This window comes from Desmodus rotundus, chromosome 1 (assembly GCF_022682495.2).
Source record: "Desmodus rotundus isolate HL8 chromosome 1, HLdesRot8A.1, whole genome shotgun sequence".
Lineage (NCBI taxonomy): Eukaryota > Metazoa > Chordata > Mammalia > Chiroptera > Phyllostomidae > Desmodus > Desmodus rotundus.
Window position 1 is genome coordinate 121,689,288 of NC_071387.1, and position 26,309 is coordinate 121,715,596.

General features: G+C 50.1%; 2 protein-coding genes across 10 annotated transcripts; one reads left to right on the forward strand and one right to left on the reverse strand.

Annotated features, from left to right (window-relative positions):
• Positions 1-1,394: 1,394 nt before the first annotated feature.
• Positions 1,395-12,603, reverse strand: POP7 (POP7 homolog, ribonuclease P/MRP subunit). 5 transcript variants are annotated; one of them, XM_053930547.2, is made up of 2 exons: positions 12,534-12,603; positions 1,395-1,951 (listed from the first exon to the last, which is right to left on the reverse strand). In XM_053930547.2, the coding sequence occupies exon 2, from the start codon at positions 1,939-1,941 to the stop codon at positions 1,519-1,521; it is 423 nt and encodes a 140-aa protein (XP_053786522.1). In that variant the 5' UTR covers positions 1,942-1,951; positions 12,534-12,603; the 3' UTR covers positions 1,395-1,518. The 5 variants fall into 5 exon arrangements, with proteins under 5 accessions (XP_053786522.1, XP_024427457.1, XP_024427458.1 ...); XM_024571689.3 differs by lacking the exon at positions 12,534-12,603 and adding an exon at positions 11,837-11,970; XM_024571690.3 differs by lacking the exon at positions 12,534-12,603 and adding an exon at positions 2,268-2,394.
• Positions 12,327-25,066, forward strand: GIGYF1 (GRB10 interacting GYF protein 1; the record flags this gene model as incomplete). 5 transcript variants are annotated; one of them, XM_053930515.1, is given in 29 exon segments in its annotated part: positions 12,327-12,412; positions 15,639-15,768; positions 16,634-16,864; positions 17,546-17,696; positions 17,934-18,047; positions 18,140-18,269; positions 18,380-18,475; positions 18,632-18,743; positions 18,865-18,973; positions 19,309-19,349; positions 19,586-19,756; positions 19,985-20,235; positions 20,370-20,478; positions 20,587-20,670; positions 21,011-21,148; positions 21,354-21,454; positions 21,671-21,842; positions 21,963-22,129; positions 22,248-22,348; positions 22,434-22,550; positions 22,671-22,771; positions 22,893-22,975; positions 23,088-23,234; positions 23,316-23,543; positions 23,790-23,974; positions 24,076-24,236; positions 24,327-24,490; positions 24,572-24,701; positions 24,799-25,066. In XM_053930515.1, coding segments are annotated over 25 exon segments (3,186 nt in total). In that variant the 5' UTR covers positions 12,327-12,412; positions 15,639-15,768; positions 16,634-16,864; positions 17,546-17,696; positions 17,934-18,012.
• Between the last annotated feature and the right edge of the window lie 1,243 nt (positions 25,067-26,309).

A 26,309-nucleotide genomic window follows, 5' to 3' on the forward strand; every position in this document is an offset into this window, starting at 1 on the left:
TGAGTGACCCTCCAGCCCCAGAACATGTCCTATTCATGAATGCCCTCTGTGCATGCCAACCCCTCTACCAGGGGTTGTGCCCTCTCCCTTCTATTTTGTCTGGCAAACTCCGATTCATTCTCCAAAACCCAGGTCAAAGGTGAAACCATCTTGGACTCCACAAGAATGTTAGCATTTCCTTCTCCGCATTTCCATATCATGACTACTCTTCTAACACATCTTCCTCATTCACAAAAAATGTTTCCACCTTCCCAATTAAGTGATGAACTCCTTGAAGGCAGAGGCCATGTTATACTCACCTGTGTATCCCCAGGGCCCAATCCAGGCCTTGGCTCACAGTGGGTACTCAGCACATGTTTACTTGTTTGAACGAAGCACTAATCCTTTTGTTAGGAGTCTGCTTTCCTGAATTACTGGCAGACACTCATCCAGCATCAAAGTCCCTCATCAATAGGAACACTCAAGCCGGAAGGATTTCAATATATGAGAAGCCCAATTTTTCAAAACCCAAACCAAACTACCTTCAAGAAACTAGAGCAAACTTCTGTTACTACCCTTTAAATCAGAGACTTTCAAATTTGTGATCTCAACCAAAGTAAAACACAATTTACACACCTAGTACACATGTGTATATATAAACACAATGATAACTGAAAGAGTGGCAACAAAACTGTTACTTAAGTTGTACTTTTTTTACTTGCTTTTTAAGTCTATGATTTTATGACTCACCACCCACTTTGATAAACATTGCTTTAGATGACTCTAGTTTGATAAACGTGAGATCAGATCTTTCTAAAAATACCCAAACACAAAGTATTTATTATCTGTGTGCCCCGTAATTCAGGAGGGAGGCTTTCCTTTCCCACTAGAGCAGAAGGGTTTCAAGGGCTCTGGACCATAGCTGCTTGGGCCCACAGGACCAGGAAGCAAATGAAGCCTTATGTCAGTTTCTATCAGAGCCTGATACATTCTTAAACCCTCACCTTTCCTATGCCTAAGAACCTCTATCCCAGCTGCATTCGGCAGGCGAGAGGGTACACCTTGCCCATTCGGCCTGCCTCTGAGAGAATGAGAAATTTTAAGGCAAACATTGGGTTGTCGGGCTTCTGCACTGTACTAAAGTTTATGTTACCATGTCCATGTTACAATCTATACCCTCTGTGAAGGCACTCAGGTTCCCCTCCCGCACCTAAACACCGTCAAGTTTCCTACTCTCCCTTTCAGGTATGCACTGATTTTACACAGGCAGTGGCAGTGGGGTGGGTGAGCACTAAGTTCCATACTTTTTATTGCCTAGGACAATAGCTGGTTACAGACCACAAAGATTCAGGAAGGCCCATTGCTTGGGCCCAACAAGAGACACTCTCCCCTTCTCAATTCAGAGTCTTTTGGGCTATGAAACGACTGGCTTTTCCTTATATGGCTCTGGTAGGAGGTCCACGACAGTGCTCAGTACAAGGAGAGTCATACCTGAGCCTAGCTGAGGGTGGGTGGATGAGGCGAGCCAGACTCATTTTATTACTTGGGTGTGACCCTGAAGACTCGGATGTGGATGGCCGAGTTGTTTCTGATGCGGGTCAGCGGCTCTTGTGTGTCAGTCTCTGGTTCCAGCTCATCAACAAGCTCCACAGTGGAGGTATTGGCAGCCACCTGCAAAGACCCGAAGCTGCCCGCCTGAAGCTGTAGGGCAATGTTGATCGCACGGTTGATGGCCAGGCCCAAGCCATGAATGTAGATTTCAGTGCATGCATTCTGACCCCGAGACCCTCCGTCCAGCAGCTTCTGGCAGCGAGCCAGTTGGGCCTTAAAGTCAGTCTTCATGTTAACATAAATGTCATTGGGCCTCCGGGGCAGACGGTGGGGCAACCGCTTCCGAAGGGTGTACTCCACTGGATCCAGCTCAGCCTCGATGGCCCCGCGGTGCTCTCGGTTTTCTGCCATGCTGCGTGCCCTGGCACAGGAAAAAGACAGTATCAGCGAGGGAAGACAAGCGACTCCGCTTCTTTTTTTACTCCATTTCCTACCCAAAAGGTGTAGCCAGGAGGGGGCGTGCTCAACGCCTCACTGCCCTTCTAGTCTCAGTGCCTGCCCATCACCTCAAGCTCATGTCTCCTCCACCACTTTTTAGTTCCCATTCTTTCATCACCTCATCCCCAACCTCAGGCCCTTCCACCACCCCCTTCCCTGGCTCTTCTTCCATGCCTACTCTCTGCGGTCCACAGTAGCCTCCAAGTGCACGCAGCTCTCTCCCCTACCAGGCCACTCACGCGTTGCGCCGACTGGCCCGAAGAGAATGCGCAGCCCAAGACCGCCAGACCCCAAAATGGGAAGAAAAGGGGAGCTTAACAAAAAGGCTAAACACCCGGCTACAGTTTCTAAAAGAGGCGAGAGTGCGCACGCGCACCCACCCCAGTGTGAGACCCACCAATCGCCTCCCAGGTCTCCTTTCTCCCCGCCCCTTTCCTGGAAGCTGGAGGAACCACGAGAGGTGTTTAAGTAACGCGAGGTTGGGGGGGAGGGCAGGTGACGGGCCCTACCACGTGTACACCTTGGAGGCGGGACACGATCACAATGGCTGTGGCGTGTGGGGCAGGGGTGGGGTTGATATTCTAGGGGCGGGGCAAATGTGGGTGAGGGTCTTGCAAAGACAGCAGGGAAAGCTCAGGGGATTGTGATCGAGGAGGAGGGTGAAGACAAATCTGGACTCCTGAATCCGTAAGTTTCTCTGGTCAGAGGAGGCGTGGTGGAGTGGACAGAACTGACCTCCGGCTCAAAGAGTGGCCAGGTGTCGCCTTCGATGGAGGACAGGGTACGTGGACTCCCCTGCAGTTCATGGGGACCCATCCCTCTCCCTTACCTCTTCAAAGGCCAGCCTGTGGGGACCCGAACTATGAGGCCCAGGTTTCACAGCTTCCAGGGGGTACGCTGAGCCCATCCCTCAACTACCACCCACCAGCTCTGCCGCTGGGAGCAGGGACATGCGCCCCCTAGCGGGAAGGACAAGGCAAAAAGCGCAGATGGGGTAGTGGTGGTTCCTGGCTCCCTAAGGCCAGTGGGGAGAAGGGTGACTCTGCCTGGGGTAGAGGTCCTCTCCCAGATTGGCGCAGCCTCTGGAGAGTTCCCTTCGGAAATTTGTTAGACCTACACTGGGGACCTCGCACTACTCTTCTTTATTTCCGATCCCTCAAATGGGGATATCTGTCTTGACATGGAACTGTGAAGCCCAATATAACCTTGTAAACTGGAAGCCTACACACCTGACTTGGCATTTTTTATGGCCCCCAAACCCCTCTTTAGTTGCCTAAGGTGGAGTCTAGCCTCATTTTACTAGAGGTTTGAAAGAGGTCAAGTTCCTGAGAACTCTCAGCTTGATTTAAATCCTATAGTTCTCCTTTTAGCTCCAGATTCTTTCATTAACCACAAGTTAGGCCGCAGGGGTGTCAAACTCATTTTCACTGGGGGCCATATCAGCCTTGCCGTTGCCTTCAAAGGGCCAAATGTAATTTCAGGAATGTATAAATGTAACTACTCCTTAACTAGGGGCAAGGAGCTTGGCACTAAGGCCGGGTACAAACAAGGTGCCAGGCCAGATAAAACAAGGTGGAGGGTCAGATTCGGCCCACAGGCCTTGTTTTTGCCACCCGTGAGTTAGAGGTTGGGGTGGGGCGAGGGGGGAAGGTAGCAGGTCAGGAGGAAAGGCTGGCTACCACCCTATTCTGCCTCAGAAGTGACATCTGAGATGAGTCTTTGCTTTTATTTTTTTTAAGATTTTATTTACTTTTAGAGAGAGGGGAAGGGAGGGAGAGAGAGAGAGGGTAACATTAACGCACCACAGATGTATCAATCAGTTGCCCCTTGCACACCCTAGAGACCTGGCCCACGACCCAGGTATGTGCCCTGACTGGGAATCAAACCAGTGACCTTTCTGTTCACAGACCAGCACTCAAAACCACTGAGCCACACTTGCCAGGGCTATTTCTACTTTCATTTTTTATTTTAGAGAGTGAGAGGAAGAGAGAGAAAAACATGGATTTGTTGTTTCATTTATTTATGCATTCATTAGCTGATTCTTGTATGGGAGGGGCAAAAGACCCCTGGAATTATCTTTTGGAGGGCAGGGTCCTGGCAGTGCAGGCTTCCCCCACTAGTGAGTGTTCCAGGAACCCATCTGTATCAGTGTACTAGCTGGCATTGTTGTGAGAAGCTGCATTCAGCTTTAGTGATTTATTTTTGAAGACTCTTTCAACACATTTGCCCATTTCATGATGGGTGATTTATGAGCTCACCTGCCCATACAGCACTGAGTGTTCAGCAGTTTTTAACCAAAAAACATCATGACCCCTGTATTCCACTCTCCCTACTCACCTGATCTCACCCTGAGAGACTTTTTTTGTTTCCTCGGATGAAAAAAGTCTTCAAAGGAAAACGTTTTGCTAATGTGGAAGAACTGAAACAAAAAATGGCGAAGCACTAAAAGGCACCAAAATCGAGTTCAAAAACTGTTGAATAGTGGAAAAAAACATCTCAATAGGTGCATTGCATCAAATGGAGAGTACTCGGAAGGTGAATGAAGTTTAAACATTTAAAAATAAATACAAAATTTTTAATAAGTAAATTCCAGGATTTTTTGGTCCCTAACTGGAGATGGAGCCCACAACTTTGACATATTGGGAAGATGCTCTAAAACAACTGAGCTACATGGCCGGGGCTGAGCTGGGTTTTAATGGATGAACAGTTCTTCCAGGAACCAAGAAGTATTGTGGAATAAACAAACAGTACTTTTAAAAGAAGGGGAGCATAATCTAAGCTTCTACTCTCAAGGAACTAGAAAAACAAGAGCCAAATAAAGCCAAAGCGAGAAGATGGAAGGAAGTATATACAGCAAAATTCAATGAAATCGAACATAGAAAGACAATAAAACTCAAACCAAAAGCTAGTTCTTTGAAAACATAAATAAAATTGATCTAGCAAGACTGGCAAAAAAAAAAAGAGAAAGAGCCCTGGCTGGTGTGGCTCAGTGGATTGAGTACCAGCCTGTGAACCAAAGGGTCACTGGTTCGATTCCCAGTCAGGGCACATGCCTGGGTTGCAGGCCAGGTCCCCAGTAAGTGGCGTGTGAGAGGCAACCACACACTGATGTTTCTCTCCCTTTCCTTCTCCCTCAATTCCCCTGTCTAAAAATAAATAAATAAATCTTAAAAAAAAAAAAAAGAGAGAGAGAAAGAAAACTCAAATTATGATGTTATAAATGGAAGTAGGCCTGGCTGGCATGGCTTGGTGGATTGAGTGCTGGCCTGTGAACCAAAGGGTCACCAGTTCGATTTCCAGTTAGGGCACATCCCCGGGGTTGTGGGCCAGGTCCCCAGTGGGGGGCGCTCAGGAGACAACCACACATTGATGTTTCTCTCCCTCTTGCCCTCCGTTCCCTCTCTAAAATACATAAATTTTTAAAAATCTTAGAAAAAAACCAGAAATGAAAGCAGGTATAGCACTAAAGATACCTCACACACTAAAAGATACTGAGAGAGTCTGTGCCATACCACCCTAAACACACCCGGTATCGCCTAATCTAGGAGGTAAAAGATACTAAGAGAATAATAAAAACAACCCTACATACATAAATTTGACAACTTAAATGAAATGGACCAATTCCTAGACAACCACAACCGACTAAACTTACTCAAGGTGAAATAGATAACCTGAACAGTTTTATTTATTAAAGTAAGTAATGGCTTTAAAAAACAACCTTTAGAAAAAGAAATATCTAGGCCCAGGTGGTTTCATTGGTGAATTCTACCAAAAGAATTAACACAAATTCTATACAATCTCTTCCAGAAAACAGATTAGGAAGGAATATTTCCCTACTAGTTTTATGAGGTCAAAACCAGACAAATACAAAAGAAGAAAACTATAGACCAGTATTTCTCATGAACAAAGACCCAAAATTCCTCACAAAACGTTAGCAAATTGAATCCAACAGTAGTCCCCCTTTACAGTTTCACGTTCCATAGTTTCAGTTATCCTCAGTCAACTGCAGTCTGAAAATATTATGTGGAATATTCCAAAAATAATTCTTAAGTTTTAAGTTGTGCGCCATTCTGAATAGTATGGTTACATCTCGCCTTCCTGCTCTCCAGGGATGTGACTCATCCCCTTGTCCAGCATCCACACTGTATCTACCACCCACCCATTAATCACTTAGGATCCATTTTGGTTATCAGATCAACTGTTGGCGAATGGTAGTGCTTGTGTTCAAGTAACCCTTATTTTATTTGCAAGGTTTTTAAAAAAATTATTGGTTTTAGAGAGAGAAAGGGAGAGAAAGAGGAACATCAATTTGTTGTTCCACTTATATATTCATCATAGGTTGATTTTTGTATGTGCCGATTAGGGATTAAACCCGCAACCTTGGCATATTGGGACGATGCTCTAACCAACTGAGCTACCCAGCCAGGGCAGTAACCCTTATTTTACTTAATGACTCCAAAAAGCAAGAGTAGTGAGGCTGGCAGCCCTGGCTGGTATGGCTCAGGGGATTGGGCACCGGCCTGCAAACCGAAAGTTAGTAGGTTCGATTCCCAATGAGGGTAACATGCCTGGGTTGCGGGCCAGGTCCCCAACTGGGACTGTATGAGAGGTAACCGATTTATGTTTTTCTCACATATCAGTGTTTCTCTCCCTCTCTTTCTCCCTCCCCCCACCCTCTAAAAATAAATAAATAAAATATTTAAAAAGATAGTAGTGAGGCTGGCAATTCAGATATGCCGAAGAGAAGCCATAAACTTCTTCCTTTAAGGGAAAACATGTATATCTAAGAAAAACATAATATATAGAGAGTTTGGTACTATCTGTGGTTTCAGGTAACCACTGGGATCTTGGAATGTATCCCCGGCAGTTAAGCAGGGACTACTTTATATAAAAAGAACTATAAACCATGACCAAATAGAACTGATTTCAAAGATGTTTCAATATAAGGAAGCCAATCAATACTATCTACCACATTAACAGTCTAAGGGAAAAAAATTCACATGATCATATCAATTGATGCAATAAAACTATTTAACATAATTTGGCATCTATTTATCATAAAATCTCTAAGCATACAAAGAATAGAAAGAATTTCTTCAACCTGATAAAGAGCATCTATACAAAACCTGCAGCTACCATTATACTTAATAGTAAAAGACTGGCCATCTTTCTTTTAAAATCAGGGACAAGGCAAGAATGTCTTCTCTTACCACTCTTACTGTTGGAAGTCCAGCCAATACAATAAGGCAAGAAAAGGATACAGATTGGAAAGGAACAAATAAAACTGCCCCTATGTGCATATGACATGACTATATACATAAAAAATCCCAAGGAAACTACAAAAACACCCTTATAATTAATAATGAGTTTAGCAAGTTTGCACCATACAAGATTAACATACAAAAAATCAATTGTGCCCTGGCTGGTGTGGTTCAGTCGATTGAGAGCTGGCCTGCGAACCCAAACCAAAGGGTCCCCAGTTCAATTCCCAGTCTAGACACATGCCTGGGTTGTAGGCCAGGTCCCGAGTTTTGGGGCATGTGAGAGGCAACCAATCAATGTATCTCTTGCATATCGACGTTTCCCTCTCTTTCTCCCTCTTTTCCCCTCTCTAAAAATAAATAAATATTTTAAAAAATCAACTGTATTTTTACACATTGGCAATAAACAATTGGAAACTAAAATTTAAAACACAATTAATACCATTTACAATCATCCCAGAAATGGGGGGAGGTGGGAGAAATATTTACGTATAAGTCTAACAAAATATTTACAAAATTTGTATCCCGAAAACTACAAATGCTGATTAAAAAAAAAAATCAAATATCTAAGTAAATACAGTTATACCATGTCTGTGTATTGGAAAATTCAACATAACAAAGATATCAATTCTCTCCAAACTGATCTCTGGCTTTAATACAATTCCTAAGAGAATTCCAGGGAGAACTTTTACAGATATAAACAAATCTAATGTAAAATTTTCATGGGATGACAAGAAAAGTTAAAGCAATTTTGAAAAAGAAAAAGTTGGAATCACACTTCCTGATTTTAAGACTTACTATATAAACACAGTATCAAGACACTCTGGTATATGCCAAGGAATAGACACAAAAATCAATAAAACAGAACAAGAGAACCCAGAAAAATAGTCACATAAGTACAGCCAGCTGATTTTTGACAATAGTGCAAAAGCAGTAAGGGGGAAAGAATAAATCTTTTCAGCAAGTAGTGTTAAGACAATTGGACATATAGGCAAAGAACTGAACCTGAGCCCTATGAAAAAATTAACACAAAATGGATGGTAGCTCTAAATATAAAATGTAAACTAAAAACCTTTCAGAAGAAAACATTTTTTTTTAAGATTTTATTTTTATTTTTAGAGAGGAGGAAGGGAAAGAGAGGGCGAGAAACATCGATGTGTGGTTGCCTCTTGAATGCCCCCTACTGGAGACCTGGCCCACAACCCAGGCATGTGCCTTGACTAGGAATCGAACCAGCCACCCTTTGGTTCACAGGCTGGCACTCAATCCAGTGAGCCACACCAGCCAGGGCAGGAAAACATCTTGATGACATAGGGTCGTGAGAAGAGTTCTTAGACAACTCCAGAAGTAAATCCACTGAAAAAAAAAATTGATAAATTATACTTCATCAAAATTAAAAGCTTTTACTCTGGGAAAGATCACATTAATCAGATGAAAAAAGAAGCCACAGACTGGGAGAAAATGTTTGGAAATCATCTATCTGACAAAGAACTTGCATCTAAAATAAAACCCAAGAGTTAGAAAACAACTCAATTGGAAAACAGACAAAAGTCTTGAGTAGACACTTAAGCAAAAGAGGCTATCAGGATGCCAAATAAGCACATAAGATGCTCTACATTATTAGCCATTTAAAAATGCAAATTAAAACCATGATGACTTTTACACATCAATTAGAATATCCAAAATAAAAAATCTTGACAATACCAAGTACTGACAAGAATGCTGAAAAACTTGGGAGGTGGGGATGGCTGGGATGGGGGGAAGTGGTGGTGGGGGGATAAATGCAGACAACTGTAATTGGACAATAAAATAATTAAGAAAAAAGAAGAATGCTGAAAAACTGGATCTCTTATACATACATCTCTTGCGGGAATATCAAATGGTAGCCACTCTGGAAAACATTCTGGCAGTTTCTTGTAAAACTAAACATACACCCACCATATAACCCAGCAGCAATGCTCTTGAGCATTTAAAACCTGTACACAACGTATCCATAGCAGTTTTGCTTGTAATGGCCCAGACTGGAAACAACCCAGGTGTCTTTCAACAGGTGAATAAACTTTGGAACATCCATACCATGGAATACTACTCAGCAATGAAGGTAGGATCAAGGGGCTCTATTAGATGTTTGAAATATCAGTTACATTATAGAATACTGTGCTAAGTGGCTCATAGTTTAGTGTGGAAGGCAAAAAAGATGTGCAAGATAGGATGGCCAGTGGGGATAATGTACAGGATTTGGTGGACCCCCAAGGGGGGATGGCCAGTATGACCTTGAGGGAAGCAATGGGTACGCTGAGACGGAACGTCAAGCAGTGGGACTCATATCCTGTGTAGTCCCTCCTGTTACAATGGAGAGGTCTAGAAGGACTAAGTCCTGAGAGATAGGGGAGAAGAGGAAGAACTAGCAAAGGGCACGAGACAAACCAGTGGGTTCAGCAATGTGGGCCACTAGTGACTTGACAAGCAGTTACATTTGGTCAACCAAAGAACTCAGCACATGGGAGAAACTAATTCTGAATGCAATAAATTAATTTTAAGGCCCATTTAGTCTGCTAATTAAAAATAAGAACAGTTTGTGAGCTATTCTTACTCAAGTTGTATGTCTTTTCGTGATGCTTAAAGTATGTTTTCCAAACCTTGACATCCAGATAAATCTAAAGGTTTACAATTTAGGTGGGTGAAGCCAAGCTCTGTAATAAACTGATCTGACACTAAGGTGGTCCTTATCATTTTACATTTCACTGAAGGCAAACACCACAGAAGAATCTGCCATTAAGAAAAAAGGCAGAGCTTGGCTGTTTGGTCTTACTTGAGACTACCCTTTCATCTAGATTAATCATCTAACTAAATTTCTTCTTTTAGTTCAAAAGCTTGCAAATTTAAAACAACACACACCAAGGCATTTTACAGCACAGCACCTGAATAAACAAAAATATTTTAGGTCCAAGTGATTTGTCATTTTTTTCTTTAAAATGGGAGTTTGTCTGATATAGTTTCTGTTCTCAAAGAGGGCGTTTATAAGATTCACTTCCATCGTTAGCAGCAGCAGCAAGGATCCCATTTGGCAGCTAGGGGACAGGACTTGCCTAGGGTTACAAGCTGGTACACAGGGAACTGTGGTCCATCATTCCAGTGTTCCTCCCTGGAATCCAGCCTTGCTCTCCTTGACTCACTGAATCCACTGGGTGCTACTTTTGGATCAAAAACATTTTCATGGTAGCATTCAAGGCCCTTAACTGAAATTTCACTTCCCTTCTCTTCCCACTAGCAAACCAGGTCCTCTTCTCCCATCAGTCAGCATTGTCGTCATTCTCAAGGGGATGCCCACTTTTCCTAAATCTACCTAAATTTTGCTCTTCCCTCAAGCTCAGCACAAGCCACCACTGTACCCAACTGTCCCCAGTCCACAGAGGTCCCCTCCCATCCTTTGCCCCTGTACCATTTCTTCACTATAATTTACAATCTCACATTTGCTAATTAGTAATTAAAACATGCTGAGATCTCATTCAGAGATTAGGCTGCTGGTAACTTCCAACCACCCAGAGCACAATCTAACAAAGTTAAAAACAAAACAAAAAGCAACAACAAAACGCTTTTGAGTAAGAGAAAAACAGCTATCATAAGCATATTCTAGGAGAATTCTGACCCAAGATTGGATTCTGTTGATCCATTTTTATTCAGTGTTAATCTAAATATTGTGGACCCTGTGTAACCCAAAGCCCCTATTAGCTAACACTCGTGCAGTGCCTGCCCTGAGCCAAGCACTCTGTTAAGTGCTCTACCATACAATCCAAAGGAAAACATTAATTAATTTGCCCAAGGCCACAGTTGGTAATGGATGGAACCAGCACAGGAGCCTTTGCTTTTAAATAATTACATTTTCCAGCCAGTGAGCAAGCAGCTTGATTGACAAGAGAGGCAGGAATCCTGTCTGCAAGAAAGTCAAAGAAACTGAAAAAAGGAAGACAGTGAAACTACAACTGCTTAAGAAATCTGGAGGGTCCTAGGTGGGGGAACAGAAGGCCTTCCTGGTTGCTCCTAAGGTCCCCGCTCTGTTGTGGCACAACATGTCTGAACTTACTTTTCCTTGTCTTGAGAAGGATTATTTTGTACTTGGTAACAGCTGTTTTGGAAAGCTGAGTAGTAGAGCATACATTCTGGAATGACTTCCAAAAAAAAAAAAAAGTGTGTGTGTGGGGGGAAGACACGAGATTTATTCACCCTAAAAGGTTCAGGGATTAGTAAATCATTCCTAAAACCCTTTTTTTAAAAAAAGGTGTGAATCTACGTCTTACATTTGCATAGTAGTTCACCTCTTTTCAAAGCCTTTCACATTCACTTATTTTAATTCTTTCAGCACTCCAGGAAGGGAGTGGAGTGGGGGCCGGAAAGAGGCAGAGAACATTAACTCCTAATTACTACAGAGAGAGTCAAATCTTAGTGGCAGAGCCAGATAAAGCCCAGGTCTCACCAGTCTCCCACTGTTTCTAGATCATTAGGTTCCTCACTCATTGCATATATTCTAGGACATCTGATACACGCACCTCCACATTGTTTGTGGTCTTTCAACACAGAAGGACTTCCTGGAGGAAGCTGATTGATCGGAAGCCAGCGATGCCCCTAGCACCGACCTCGGTCTCGACGGTCGCACCTCGTGCTGGGGGGGCAGCCGAGGAGTACCCCGGCGGCACCCCCCAAGTCCTGACCGTAGCTTGCCCTGCGTCCCAAGACGAGCCGGGCTCCCGGGTCACGTGTTGGGGGTGGGGGCGTTGGGGACGGCGGGCGTCCAGGCCGCACCGGTAGGGCTCAAGGGGAGCGGGAGAGGTCGTGTGGGTCGGGGCCGGACGGGGCCGGCCGGAGCCGGCGAGAGCAGCGGAGGGACGCGGCGGCGGCGGCGGCGGCGGCGGCGAAGGGGCGGCCCTGCGTCCGCGTCACGTGGTGCGAGGCGGGCAGCCATCTTGCTACAAACACAAACAGAGAGGAGCGGCCGCCGCGGGAGCGCCAGCGCCCCTTCCCCTGCCGCCCCCGCCGCCCCCGGCCCGCCGCGCGCCGCCCGCCCGCCGCCCGCCAGCCGCCGCCCACGCCCTGTGACCGGAGTCTCGCGCCGCCTGCCAGCCTTGGTAAGCGCTCGGTGGCCCCGCCGCCCCCGGCCCGCAGCCGGGCCCGGGGCAGGCCCGCCCCCGACGCCGAGGCGGCCGCGCCGAGCCTGCAAGAGCCAGAGCGAGGGCAACCGGCACGGACCTTCTCTGGCTTCCTCCGAGGCCGCTGCCGCCAGGTTGCCGCCTCCGGGCCCTGGGGTCGGCTCCTCCCCCGGCGCGGCCTCCAGTGCCGCTGTCCCTCCCGAGGGGCGGCCGCCCTCGCCCCACGCACCTGGCGCCCCTCCCTGAAGGGCACGCCGTCCTCCCGGCCGGCCCGCCTCCTTCCCACCCCCGCGCTCCTAACGGTCGTGCTCCGATCCCTCTGAAGCCCGGCCAGGGTTCCCAGGTCTCCCCCTGCCAGCATCCTCCGCCAGGTCCGCTCGGGGACCCCGGATCCGAATGCCAGCGCTCCCAGGAGATTCCTCAACGTGCCTCTGGGTTCCTGTTGGAATTAGCTGGGCCCTGCGTGTCTTAAAGTCTAAGCATTGCATGACTTTGGCAAACGTGGAAGCCTTTCCCTATAACCAGAGCACCTCTACTGGGTCTTCACCTGAATTTACTTTGAGCTAACAACACTAGTGCTTGGTTTTCGGGGTCTCCCTCCTGGTTGCCTGGCAGTGTTAAACACGTTAGTCTTTCTTTTGCCAGGCTGGGTCCTTCCCGGTCCATCTCCCCTGATGCAGCACCTCTGCTACGGCCTCTCTCACACGCCCCCCGCCCCTAAGTTAACTTTAAGGAGATCCTCATATCACACCTCTTACCCAAATTCCCAGTAAGCTTCCAGGTCTGGTGCATCACAACCCCGGCCTTGGGAGATGCTGAATCAATACTTGTTGGCTGGTTCTTTTCTTCCAGCCACCCAAGACTTATTCCACTCCTGCTTCTCAGTGCTGCTTTTCCAGAGGTCATCAGCCTTTACACACCCTCTGCTGCTTGGAGCTCACATGCCAAATGCAACTTAGCTCCCCACCAACAGCCCCCAACTTGCCTCTGCAATATAAGCACCATGGGTACCAGCCGGCAGGTCCCCTTTGCCTCTCACAGTGTGTGGGGGAGTTTGCTTTCTGGTTCCTAAATCTGTTCTGTTTCCTGTGCAGTCCCAGGCCACCTACCCTTCCTCCAGCTCCAGTTTTATTTTCTACATTGTAGGTCTAGCATGCCTTTGGGAAAGGTTGGGGCAGAGCTGGACTTTGTGCTGCTGCCACGGCCTGTAGACCAGGTACCATATGGTGATTACAGTTAAGTGAGTTGTGTTCTTAGACCCGTGACCTGGCTTTTTCAGCCAGTGGATGTGTTAGTAGTGTGTGTGATGTGATGGATTAAAGGACCCCCTTTTGCCTTTGCTTTGATGTCTGTGGTTGGAGTTTACAGTAGGAGAAATAGCCCACCATAGAGAGAGAAGGTGAGAAGGATTTTAAAAATCTAACAACTTTAAAATGGCTTAAAACTCACAAAGTATGTTTGAGAGTTTGGAGTGGTTCCTGCTGCTTGCATGCCCCTTCTCCAGTCTGGATAGTGTGTCTAGGGACTTCTCCGTACTCTGCTGGGGCAGCTGCAACCTCTCTTCCTTGTTTTCCTTGGCTGGAGCCCAAGACTGGGCAAGTGGGCAGAAGGGATCAAATGAGTTAAAGTCTGGAAGTGCTTTGAAAACTGTTAGCTAGTAGACAGGCTAAGGAGCAGCATTTATGGGGATGGCTCAGAGTAGAGAGCTGGGGTAGCTGCTCAAAGGAGAGGATTCGGCTTGCACCGCTTTTTAAGCCTCTGAGTTCTCATTTACCGTGCAGGGAGAATCTTTCCATCCTGAGAAAGGGCGGAGTCACCTCCAACAGGCTTGGGGCTGGGCAGTTGCTCAAATGTTGGGGAATTTAGTATTCTGCTTCTGTTTAATAGTGATACTTTTCTGTGCCAAGGCATATTGCTCTGGAGTGGGCTAATTTTAGGGGTGATGGAATGAGGAAATAGTGTTAAGTTGGTGTGTAGTGGGACCACCTATTCTCTGGATCTTTACCTTCTCCCTCGAGTTCTGAACCCTACAGAACAGGCTCCCCTCCTAGTCCTTCAAGCCTGTTGTGAGCACCCAGGACCAGTGTGCGTCCTCTCCCCTTGACTCCGGCAGGGGGCAGCCTTTTAATAGCAATAATTCAGTTGCCAGTGGAGTGAGGATACACTGAGGCCTGATTAAGAGGAGCTGGTAGATGAGGTAGGCAGATGCTTAGGGCAAGGGGTAGGGGCTCAGCCTGTGAGGATATCCTTAAATCAAGTAGCCAGGAAAGGCTATGTCCCCACTGCTGTGCCTTGACTCTCCCACCCTTTCCTTCACTGGAAAAGAATCCAAACAATTGGCTTTGAATTTGTGTAGAGAAACTTAGGACAATTTTTTAAAAAGATTTTATTTATTTACTTTTATAGAGAGGGGAAGAGAGGGAGAGAAACATCAGTGTGGGTTTGCCTCTCACATGCCCGCAACTGGGGACCTGGCCTGCAACCCAGGCATGTGCCCTGACTGGGAATCAAACCAGTGACACTTTGATTCGTAGGCCGGCATTCAGTCCACTCAGCCACACCAGCCAAGGTGACAATTTTTTTTTTAACTCTAGTCTTTTCCCAAGGATTTCCCTCCTGGCAGGGTTTCAGATTTCTCTCATTGGACAGTATATTTAGGGAATTATTTCCTTGCTCTTCAGAGGGGAGAATGAACTGCAGTAAATTTGGTTTCTCTTGTCTTTTATTCTTCTCCATAGAGGAAATAGGTGTTTACCTCTGCGTGTGGTGTAGAGGGGGGTTTTCAATCATGGCAATGTCGACATTTTGGGCCAGATAATTCTCTGTTGTGGAGTGCTGTCCTGTGCATTGTAGGATGTTTAGCAGCATCCCTGGCCTCTACCCACTAGATGCTTGTAGCACCTTCCACTCATCCCAACCAAATATGTCTCCAGATTTTGTCAAATGTCTTCTGGAGAAGAGTGCCCTCTGCCCCCAGTTGAGAACCGCTAGCTTCAAGGGAACATGTGGAAAGACACATACCTGCTTAGAGGGGTGGAAATCGTGGGAGGCATGTGTGCTGCTTGGCTGGGATGGGCCTGTGAGCCGCAATCTCTGGGACCAGGTCCCCCTCCTGCCGGGCCCACCTGGAGACTTGGCCTTTTTCTCCAGGTGCTCCTGTGCTCCCTACCCCACCCCTGAATCCTCCTTGTTTTTGCCTCTGCAGTTTTCCTGCTTCTCATATTGGGAGCCACTTTTCCTTACTTTGCTCCTTGCAACCAGGACAGAAAGGCAAAGGCCAGCCGTGGAAAGCACCAAGGAGGGCCGCTTTTGCCACTCCCTGGCAGGGTAGGAGGGTGAGTTGTCCCTTTTCTGTTCCCTCTCCCTTCAGCAGCCTTCCATGCCACAGGACTCCTTTGTTCCTCTAGAAGATGGGCTGTTCTGGAATGAACTGGTAGAGGCTCAGAACAGCTTCTCCTGAGGTTGGTTTGAAGGAATTTGAGGTGTTTTTCTTGGAATGGGGAAGACTTAGGTATGTGACAGCTATCCCCAAATGCCTTTTATTTTTCCTAAATCTTTTCTTTAAAATGGTGATAAAACATACACTGTTTGAACTGTTTTTAAGTGTACAGGTGTGCAACATTAAATACACTCACATTGTTGTGCAGCTGTCACCACCATCATCTCCAGAGCTTTTTCAGGTGCCCCATTTCAGCTGACACTCAGTACCCATTCAACAGCTCCCTTGCCCCGTAGCCCTGGCACCCACCACTCTACTCTCATGTGTTCGAATTTGACTCCTGGGAATCTCACATAAGAGGAGTCATACAACATCTGTTCTTTTGTGACTGGTTTGTTTCACTCAGCATAAAGTCTTCAAGTTCTGTCCATTGGCCGAATTACATAAGGGTTGTAGCACTGAAAGAAATAACCTTACACTGCTGTCTGGAGAGGCTTACTTGAATTCCATGAAGGGAAGAGCTTTTCAACAGGCTTCTGAGGGCCATGTGTGTGCTGTATCATGTTTCATCACCAGGAGTACCCAGCCAGAGCAGTTGTAGAAGAGATGCCCATTCTGAGGGAGGTCAGCCCTATTCTAACTGGTCTCAGAAGTTCCGTTTAACCCTAGGATGCTGGGATTCTGGGAGTAGGTTGTTTTGCGCTGTCTTCTGCTATGCCCCTTGGCCCTTCCAGTGGAAACCCTTCTTTCTTCCTTCCCAGAGTTGTGGAGAGTCTTGGAGTTGATGGGCACTGTGGAGGTGCTCCAGTCCAGCCTTTCCCCCAACCAGTGAGGGAACCCTTGCGCAGCCCCCTGAGACCCTGCTTGCCTGGAACCTCCAGGGATGAGCTGCCTCCTGAGAGCCTGCTCTACTGGTCCTTAGAGGGACAGGCCACTGCCAGCGTTGCCACTTCCGTCAGCCTCAGTAACTCTGACCTTACTTGTACTTTATGGTGAGAGGCTTCTTCCCAGCTTGTCTGATCATAACCTTGTTCCCTTTTTAGTTCTCTTTATTTGTGCTTGGGCTCTTTCTGATCCCAGGAAAGGGGTTTGGGTGTTGGTTCCTATTTGGTAAATCAGCTCATGGGTGGGCCAGCTGGACTTGCCTACATGGAGTCTTCAATGTGTGCCCCAACTTTGTCCCTGGATTAGCATCCCCACCCCCTTGAGCTGGCTTTCTCTCGAAACTGATTTTAGCTGCCAAGCAGTCAGCTCTGAAATTTTTCAGATGGGAAGTGTATAATTTTTCTCCCAGATTAATCTCTAATCCTTTTCTCCATAACCAACCTTTTTTCTCTCTGGAACATTTCTGGTTCTAGTGGGATTTTTTGTTGTTGTTTGTTTGTTTTTGTTTTCTCTTTGTCCTGAATGTCCACGAAAGCCTTAAGCACCCCCTTACTGAACACTGTGCCATGTGGCGAGAGTGCTGAGACCTAGAGAAGTGCCTGGCATGTACTCTGCCCACCTCCAGCACCTCAGTCAGGCTTTGCTTGTGAGGCTGAACATGTAGGGGGACAGAGATGAGGAGGAACAGGGGCTATGGTCACTATTATGCAGGACAGAGGAGGCCCAAAGCAGGGAGACCCGTCTGACCCATTAATTCAACCCACCTTTTCCCCTTACCTCTCATTAAGGAATTTTCCCAGATGTGAAAGTTCCTTCTTGGGCACCACTGCAGTCAGACCAGCATCCAGTAGTTTGGGGGCTCTGGTTCACTCCAGCACAGGCTCCTGCCTGAAGAGAGGCTGGTCCCTGCTCTACTGCTGCCCGGAGTAAGGCTGCCAGGTGGGTCTGGGTCAAGGGAGGGTACCCCTGCAGAAAAAGAAGGTACTCTAGCTGCCCTCTTTTTCCCAAGTCTTCTCCTGTTGGGACTCTGGTCAACTCATGGTGTGAGTGGCATGTGGCTGGTTTAGGTGATGAGTCCTTTTAGAACTCATTACCATGTCCGGGACCTATTTCTTATCCTCTCGGGGTTGTCTGGGTGTGCTATCTCTAAGCCCAGTGTACCCTGTGCCTCCACAGGTGTTTTGGAGAGTGAACTCTTGAGTCCCCCCAACCCCTGCTCATCTCCTCTGACCTCTAGGACACACTCAGCTCCACAATGGCAGCAGAGACCCTCAACTTTGGGCCTGAATGGTGAGTCAGATGTGCTTTGGGTGGTGTGGGGAAGCCAGGAAAAATAGGGCTGCTCAGACTCCTGTCTTTTTCCTTCTGTGTCCCTTTTCTAGGCTGAGGGCCCTTTCTAGTGGTGGCAGTGTGGCCTCCCCACCCCCATCCCCTGCCATGCCCAAATATAAGCTGGCTGACTATCGATACGGGCGAGAGGAGATGCTGGCCCTCTACATCAAGGACAACAAGGTGAGGAGTGGGTGTGGGTGGGTTATGTGGCCCAGTTGCCTCTTTGGCCTTAGTCAGTGGAGAGGTCCCAGGAGCATGTGGTATCTCCGCCCTTTTGCCCTGATTGACAGGTCCCCGATGAGCTGCAGGACAAGGAGTTTGCTGCGGTGCTACAGGAGGAGCCGCTGCAGCCCTTGGCGCTGGAGCCTCTGACTGAGGAGGAGCAGGTGGGACTGGGCTGGGTTAGTTGTGGGCTAGGGCACTGGGGCTTCCTCTTGGAGGGGGGCTGGTTTGGGAAGACAGATGGTGCAGTGTGCAGTTCTGTACAGGGTGGGGCAGTCAGGTGCCTGGGTCCTCACTCCCACCCCTGACTCCCTCCTCAGAGAAACTTCTCCCTGTCAGTGAACAGTGTGGCTGTGCTGAGGCTGATGGGGAAAGGGGCTGCTCCCCCCCCTGGTGGCACCTCGCGTGGCAGGGGCAGTACTCGGAGCCGAGGTAGGTGGGGGTGATAACATGTTCTGGGGGCAGCAGGGTTGGCGGGGCATGGGGCTGTGGTCTTGAAGATGTGCAGCGGTAATCTGGCAAGTTTCCCATGTACGTCTCATTTCTCTTCCAGGCCGTGGCCGTGGTGACAGTTGCTTTTACCAAAGAAGCATTGAAGAAGGAGACGGGGCCTTTGGTCGAAACCCCCGGGAGATCCAGCGTAGCCAGAGTTGGGATGACAGGTGCAGGCTGGAAGGAGATGGCATAGAGGCAGAGCAGAGAGAACCCCCAGGGTTAAGATCCAGGGTCCCATGAAAAAAGGCTTGGGTCTCCGTTACTAGAGGGTGATAAGAGACCAGCCAAATAATCCCTGGTCAGAGATTGCGCCCTCTGCCCTCTTGTCCCTGTGGCTCTGCCCTTTCCTTCTGATCCTCCCGGCCCCCTCCTAGGCCTTTTTCCTAGTCCCCCATCCCTTCCTTCCCTCCTCCTCTCTCAGGGCAGAATGGACAGGTGAGCAGAGATATCAAAGGTCAGGGAGGGGAAGCTGTCCTTTGACCAATATCTTTCTGTCCTGCAGAGGCGAGAGGCGGTTTGAGAAGTCGGCCAGGAGGGACGGAGGTATGGATAGTGGTGAGGGAGGAGCCAGGCCCTGAAGGTCATTGAGAGGTGGGGGGAGACTGAAATGGGTGGTCTCAGTGAGAGGAACATTTCCTGGGTAAGGTGTGGGGGGAGGGTGGGAGTACCGGGCACTGGGCTCCTCTTTCTCAGTGAGGATTAGAGAGAGTCTTCCAGAGGCTGTGGCGGCTGCTCCACTGACTGTGTCGTCTTCCACCTGTGTTTTCCCCACCCCTAAGCGCGATCCGGGTTTGAGGAGGGAGGGGCTGGTCCGAGGAAGGAACATGCCCGCTCAGACAGTGAGAACTGGCGTTCCCTCCGGGAGGAGCAAGAGGAAGAAGAAGAGGGTAGCTGGAGACTTGGGGCAGGACCCCGGCGAGATGGTGACCGCTGGCGTTCAGCTAGCCCTGGTGAGACTGGGGCCAGATGAGTATTGTAGGGGGTGGGGTGGGGGCTGCGAGAATATCCCATCGGGGCTTTCATGACCAGGAGGAGGGAACTGAAAGTGTTCTCAAGTGGAGTGTATGGGGGAGCAGTCCTGGAACTGCCGGGGGCCCCAGGGGCTTGGGGGGCAGCAGAAGAGGAGTCTCTGGCTTGACTGGGATACAGATTCTCCTTCTCTGACTTTTCCTGCCCAGATGGTGGCCCCCGCTCTGCTGGCTGGCGGGAACATGGGGACCGACGTCGCAAGTTTGAATTTGATTTGCGAGGGGATCGAGGAGGGTGTGAAGAGGAGGGACGGGGTGGAGGGGGCAGCTCTCACCTCCGGAGGTGCCGAGGGTCTGATGGCTTTGATGACGACAAGGATGGGCTCCCAGAGTGGTGCCTGGATGATGAGGATGAAGAAATGGGCACCTTTGATGCCTCCGGGGCCTTTTTGCCTCTCAAGGTATCTACCTATGAGGAGATCAGGGGAAGAATTTTATTAGAAGTTGGTGGGAACTGCCCTGATGGGGTCCTCCTGTTTCTACCTGTTTATCCTCTGCCCCCTCACCTCCCATTGTATCCCCTAATCCCATGCAGAAGGGCCCCAAGGAGCCCATTCCTGAGGAGCAAGAGCTTGACTTCCAGGGCCTGGAAGAAGAAGAGGAAGAGCCTTCTGAAGGGCTGGATGAGGAGGCACCTGAGGCAGGTAAGCCTGCAGGGTGGGGTAAGGAGAAGGCCTGAGAGCCTGGATCTGGGCCAGATGGGCAGAGGGTTCCCTCACCAGGCTGGGTACAGGCTGTCCACTTACCTGTAGGAGGAGGCTGCTTAGAAACTCAAGAAAAGCAGATGCTGACAGGTGTGGGGAGGAGCCCGGAAACAACAGGGCTGCGTCTTAAAGGTAGTGTGTCAAAAACCAAGCATAATCAAAATGACCTTTGCAAATCCCTTGAAGAATCTGTAAAACACAGCAGTAAGTTTGTGGTATTGTGCATACACTCCTGGACAGTGCTGCGGACACACGTGCCTGTGTCAGTGCTGTCGGGGCAAAAGAGGAAGTGTGCAAAGTGGGGTTTGTGCTGGCGAGTCCCTGAGTATTAGTTGAGGTGACCAAAGTCAAGTTGGTGAAATCAATACCCAGAGGCCCAAGATCTGGCCACAAATGGAGGGTTTGTGCTAAATCATTTTTAAAGCCTTTAGCTCTTTGGTTTTGAATTCTGGCAATTACCCTTCTCTCTCAGATGCGAAGGAACTGACCCCACTGCCGCCTCCAGAGGAGAAATCCAGCTCTTCATCCCCATTGGCTACCTTGGGTCCACTCTGGGGCACTAATGGGGAAGGAGGTGATGCTGCGGAGAAGGACCTGCCAATTGCTGAAGGTAGCCAGAGGATGGGGCTGCCTTTTCTCTGGAGCCAAGAGCTGGTGGGGGAACTGCTCCTCCTCTTGTGGGAAGGAGGTGCACAGGGTATTTGTGTGGGGGCTAGAGTAGAGCCTGTTTTTCTGGAATGAGGGTAGATACGGGACTGTCTTGTGTCTTCTCTGGATCCCTCCACTCAATTCCACCTTCTTATCTTTGCACCCAGGAGATGATTTGAGGGCGATGCAGCTGAGTCCTGGGGTGGGCTCACCCCCTGGCCCGCCTGGAGATCTGGAAGATGATGAAGGCTTGAAGCACCTGCAGCAGGTTGGGTGGGGGCAGGAGGTCTAAGCAGGCTCTACGGATCCTCCCCTACAGGGGGATAGAAAGCCATTGTACCTAAGCACTCTGCCTGGGAACCAAGCTCTTCCCTGTCTGTCCCTCTGTCCCACTGCATTCAGCTCACCCCAGCCCGACCTTACCCCCGGCCCTGTCCTGCTGTGATTGGGCAGTTGAGCCTTCCCTCTCTCCCTGGGCTCCCAGGAGGCAGAGAAGCTCGTGGCATCCCTGCAGGACAGCTCCCTGGAGGAGGAGCAATTCACAGCCACCATGCAGGCCCAGGGACTGCGCCACTCTGCAGCTGCCACTGCCCTCCCCCTCAGCCATGGTGCAGCCCGGAAGTGGTTCTACAAGGACCCACAGGGAGAGATCCAAGGTGCCCATGGGGACAAGGGGGCATGTAGGAGAGCTGCTGGGGGCGAGGGCACACTGTCATTGTCTTTCAGGGCTGCTTTAGCACACCTTTCTAACCAAAGCCCCACTTCTCTTGGTCCAGGCCCCTTCACAACACAGGAGATGGCAGAGTGGTTCCAGGCGGGCTATTTCTCCATGGCTCTACTTGTGAAGCGTGGCTGTGATGAGGGCTTCCAGCCACTGGGTGAGGTGATCAAGATGTGGGGTCGTGTGCCCTTTGCCCCGGGGCCTTCTCCACCCCCGCTGCTGGTAAGCATACCCACCTTTGGGCAGCGCGGAGAGGGGAGGCAGGAGTCTGATGGATGTCAAGTGGGTTGTGTGGAGCGTGACACGGTCAGAACTGTGGGAACACTCTACCTTTACTCAGGGAAACATGGACCAGGAGCGGCTGAAGAAGCAACAGGAGCTGGCAGCAGCGGCCTTGTACCAGCAGCTGCAGCACCAGCAGTTTCTTCAGCTGGTGAATAGGTACAGGGGCCTAGAAGGGCCTACAAATAGAGATGGGCACTGGCTGTGTGGGCAGACCCCCTCATGCCTGTCTCCCTATCCACAGCCGCCCCCTCCAGCAGTGTGGGCTCCGGGAAAAGGCAGCTCTGGGGGACCTGACACCACCGCAGCAGCAGCAGCTTACCGCCTTCCTGCAGCAGCTCCAAGCTCTCAAACCTCCCAGGTCTGTGCGCTGCTCTGTCTGTGGCATCACATGTATGAACCCTCAGAGTATGTAAAGTGGGGAGACGGAGCAGCCTGGAGATGGGTTTAGGGTGCTGAGAATCAGTGCTTTGCTCCTCAGAGGTGGGGACCAGAACCTGCTCCCGACGATGAACCGGTCCTTGTCGGTGCCAGATTCGGGCTCCCTCTGGGACATACATACCTCAGCCTCATCACAATCAGGTGTGTGGCCAGCCCAGCAGACTCTGGGGTAGTAGAGACCTCAGGGGCTGTGCCTCCCCATCACATTGTTTCAGTCCAGGAGGCCTTAGCTCCCTCCTGCATCTGCCTTTGTCTCCTGCAGGCGGTGAGGCCAGTCTTTGGGACATACCAATTAACTCTTCGACTCAGGGTCCAATTCTAGAACAACTCCAGCTGCAACATAAAGTGAGTGTGCATTCTGGGGCTGGAGTTCTGGGTGTCACAGGCCAAACTGATGCGGGGGGGGGGGGGGGTCAGGGTGGCCCTATATCTGATGACTGATCTTGTTGACTCTCAGTTCCAAGAGCGCAGAGAAGTGGAGCTCAGGGTGAAGCGGGAGGAGGAGGAGCGCAAGCGCCGGGAGGAGAAGCGACGCCAGCAGCAGCAGCAGCAGGAGGAGCAGAAACGGCGGCAGGAAGAAGAGGAGTTGTTTCGGCGCAAGCAGGTGGGTGCCTAGCTGAGCCCTCAGCCTGCTTGACCTGAGCTTGGGGCCAGATTGCTGGCCCTCACTATCTCTCTGGTTCAGGTGCGGCAACAGGAACTACTGCTGAAGCTGCTACAACAGCAGCAGGCAGTGGCCGCAGTCCCAGTGCCCCCGGCACCCAGCTCCCCGCCCCCACTGTGGGCTGGCCTGGCCAAGCAAGGACTCTCCATGAAGACGCTGCTTGAGCTGCAGTTGGAGGGTGAGCGACAGCTGCATAAGCAGACTCCGCCTCGGGAGCCATCACGGACTCAGGCCCCCAACCACCGAGTGGTGAGCAAGCTGGGCCCTTCCCTGATTGCCTTGCAACTTTTGGGCCCCCGGGAACCCCTTCCAGTAAGCTCTCAGGGTGACCCGGGAGTGGGGTGGGGAGCTCTGATCCATATCTGACTCTGAAGGATCTCTCCTGTGTAGTCCTAACTTTGTCCCCGCTTTGACACCTAAGTAAGCCTCCCCACTTAGCTTTCTTGAGTGTGTATCCGTGTTTGGGCCACCCTGACTTCCTGCTATCTATACCAGCTTGGGGGCCTGGGCGCAGCCCCCCAGAACCAGTGGGTATCTGAGTCTGGGCCACTGTGGGGCGGGCCCGACAAGAGTGGGGGCAGCAGTGTCGGCCTGGGGCTTTGGGAGGACACCCTCAAGAGCAGCGGGAGCCTGGCCCGCAGCCTGGGCCTGAAGAACAGCCGGAGCAGCCCCTCTCTCAGGTGGGTGCTGGGGCCTGCAGGGTCCGGGCTAGGGCCGGGCTAGAAGGATGTGGAACACCTGAACTGATCTCTTGCCTCTAATCCATTCTCCTTCCACTTAGTGACTCGTACAGCCACCTGTCAGGTCGGCCTGTGCGCAAAAAGACAGAGGAGGAAGAAAAGCTGCTGAAGTTGTTACAGGGCATCCCCAGGCCCCAAGATGGCTTCACCCAGTGGTGCGAGCAGATGCTGCACACACTGAGCACCACGGGCAGCCTGGATGGTATGGGTGGCAGACCCTGGGAGTCTGGGCTGGGCCAGGGTGCCAGACCCATGTCATGTAGGCCCTGACAGCCACTGTCCTGCCCTGTAGTGCCCATGGCTGTAGCGATCCTCAAGGAGGTAGAATCCCCCTACGATGTCCATGATTATATTCGTTCCTGCCTGGGGGACACGCTGGAAGCCAAAGAATTTGCCAAACAATTCCTGGAGCGGAGGGCTAAGCAGAAAGCCAGCCAACAACGGCAGCAGCAGCAGGTGAAGTTTCATGTCCCCCGCAGGTGAGGATAAGGTCGCTCAGCACCCTCCTAACTCCCCCTCGCTCTCTGCTCCTGTCAGGAGGCTTGGTTGAGCAGCAGCTCTCTGCAGACGGCCTTTCAGACCAACCACAGCACCAAACTCGGCCCTGGAGAGGGCAGCAAGGCCAAGAGGCGTGCACTAATGCTGCACTCGGACCCCAGCATCTTGGGTATGTTTTGGGGGTGGGGCCAGCAAGGAGGCTTTTTCATCAGCATGGAGCAGACACCTGTAGGTGAGAGCTGAAACCCAGCTTCTTCCGGCTTCAGGGTACTCCCTGCACGGACCCTCTGGTGAGATCGAGAGCGTGGATGACTACTGACCAGCCCGTCCCACCAGCCCCCCTGGGCTGTAGGCCAGGGGCAACAGCAGCAGCTTGGACCCTTGGGTCCCCAGCCTGCAGGCTCCCAACAAGGAGCATAGGAGGAAGCAGGGGCAGGGTCCCCAGCACTTGTTACAAACCACACGATGCACCTTAACTCACCCACCACGAGGCACTTTAATAGATTGGGGAGAAGGGTTTTTTTTTTTTTTTTTTCCTTTTAAAAAAATTTTAAACAACATTGAAGAAAACATTAGGAGAGAAAAAAAATATTGTTAAAAACTAGACTCTAAGCACCCCTTCCCCCTCTGGGGATTGTGGGGGTGACAACGGAAGGTCCACAGAGTTTTTGGTTTTGTTTTTTAAGAAAAAAGAAAAACAATGAAAAAAAAAGTTAGGAGGCTGAAAGAAAAAACACACTGTTATTTTGGGGCAGTGGGGATATGACCCCACCGATCTGTCCTGTCTGGCCCCCAAGGCTGCACTTACCCTCCCTGCCCTGCCAGTTGGGCCATTGGGGTAACTGGAAGCTGGGGTGCCAGCAGTTTGCACATCAAGGACCTCTCAGCCCCACCGGCCGGACTGCTGTGAAAGGCCCCCTTGTTGCTATGACTGTGGCAGAGATGTCCGGGGTCGGGGCCAAAGGAGCCCCTTGGCTTTGCTGCTTTGGGGGAAAGTTGCACAAATGGGCCAGGCCACCTCCCCTCCCCAGGTGGCTGACGGGGTAGATGGCAGAGGGCCAGCCGGTGCCAACCTCATCTGGCTGTCAGGGCAGCAGAACTTCCACTCTGGTCCTGGTGAGGGGCTTCCCCCACCACTGCCATTGGGGGGACTGGGTGTGAAGCGTAAAGCCCCAGCTCCCTGCCTTGCCACATGAATGTATTCCTTGGGCCACAAGCCCCTGCTGCACCCCCTTGAGTGAGGTGGGGGCAGAGCAGTTCCTCCAGGAGCTGGAGAGAGGCACCACATAATGACTATTTCTCCTGTGAAGGGGGTGAGAGGAGAGGCCCAGGAGGCCAAGGGAGTGGGCAGCTTGGAGCTTCAGGTTGCAGTGTGGGGCTGTTAGAAGGGAGCCCTGCTCCTGCAGCTGGCTGGCTGTGTGGGATGTGGACCACCCAGCTCTGCCCTGACCCCTCCATTGACCAAACTGGAGAGGATAAGTGGCCTCTCCCCTCCCTGCTCCCCTGATGCGTTTTTAATGTTGGGTAAGGTGGGGGGTGAGGGGAGTCAAGACAAGAACTGTCTGTCTCTCCTAAGTTTGGGGAGGTGGTCCTTCTGCTCACCGACCTATTCCCTGTCACCTGCCTAGGTTTGTCTCCATTTGTGTTTGTGTGTGTGTGTGTGTGTGTGTGTGTGTTTTTAACAGTTTGTTGTATCTTTTGGGTTTTCATCTAATTTCTCCTGTTGACCTCACTGCTCAGAGTGCAGTATTAGGGCAGGACTCTGCCACTGCCTCCC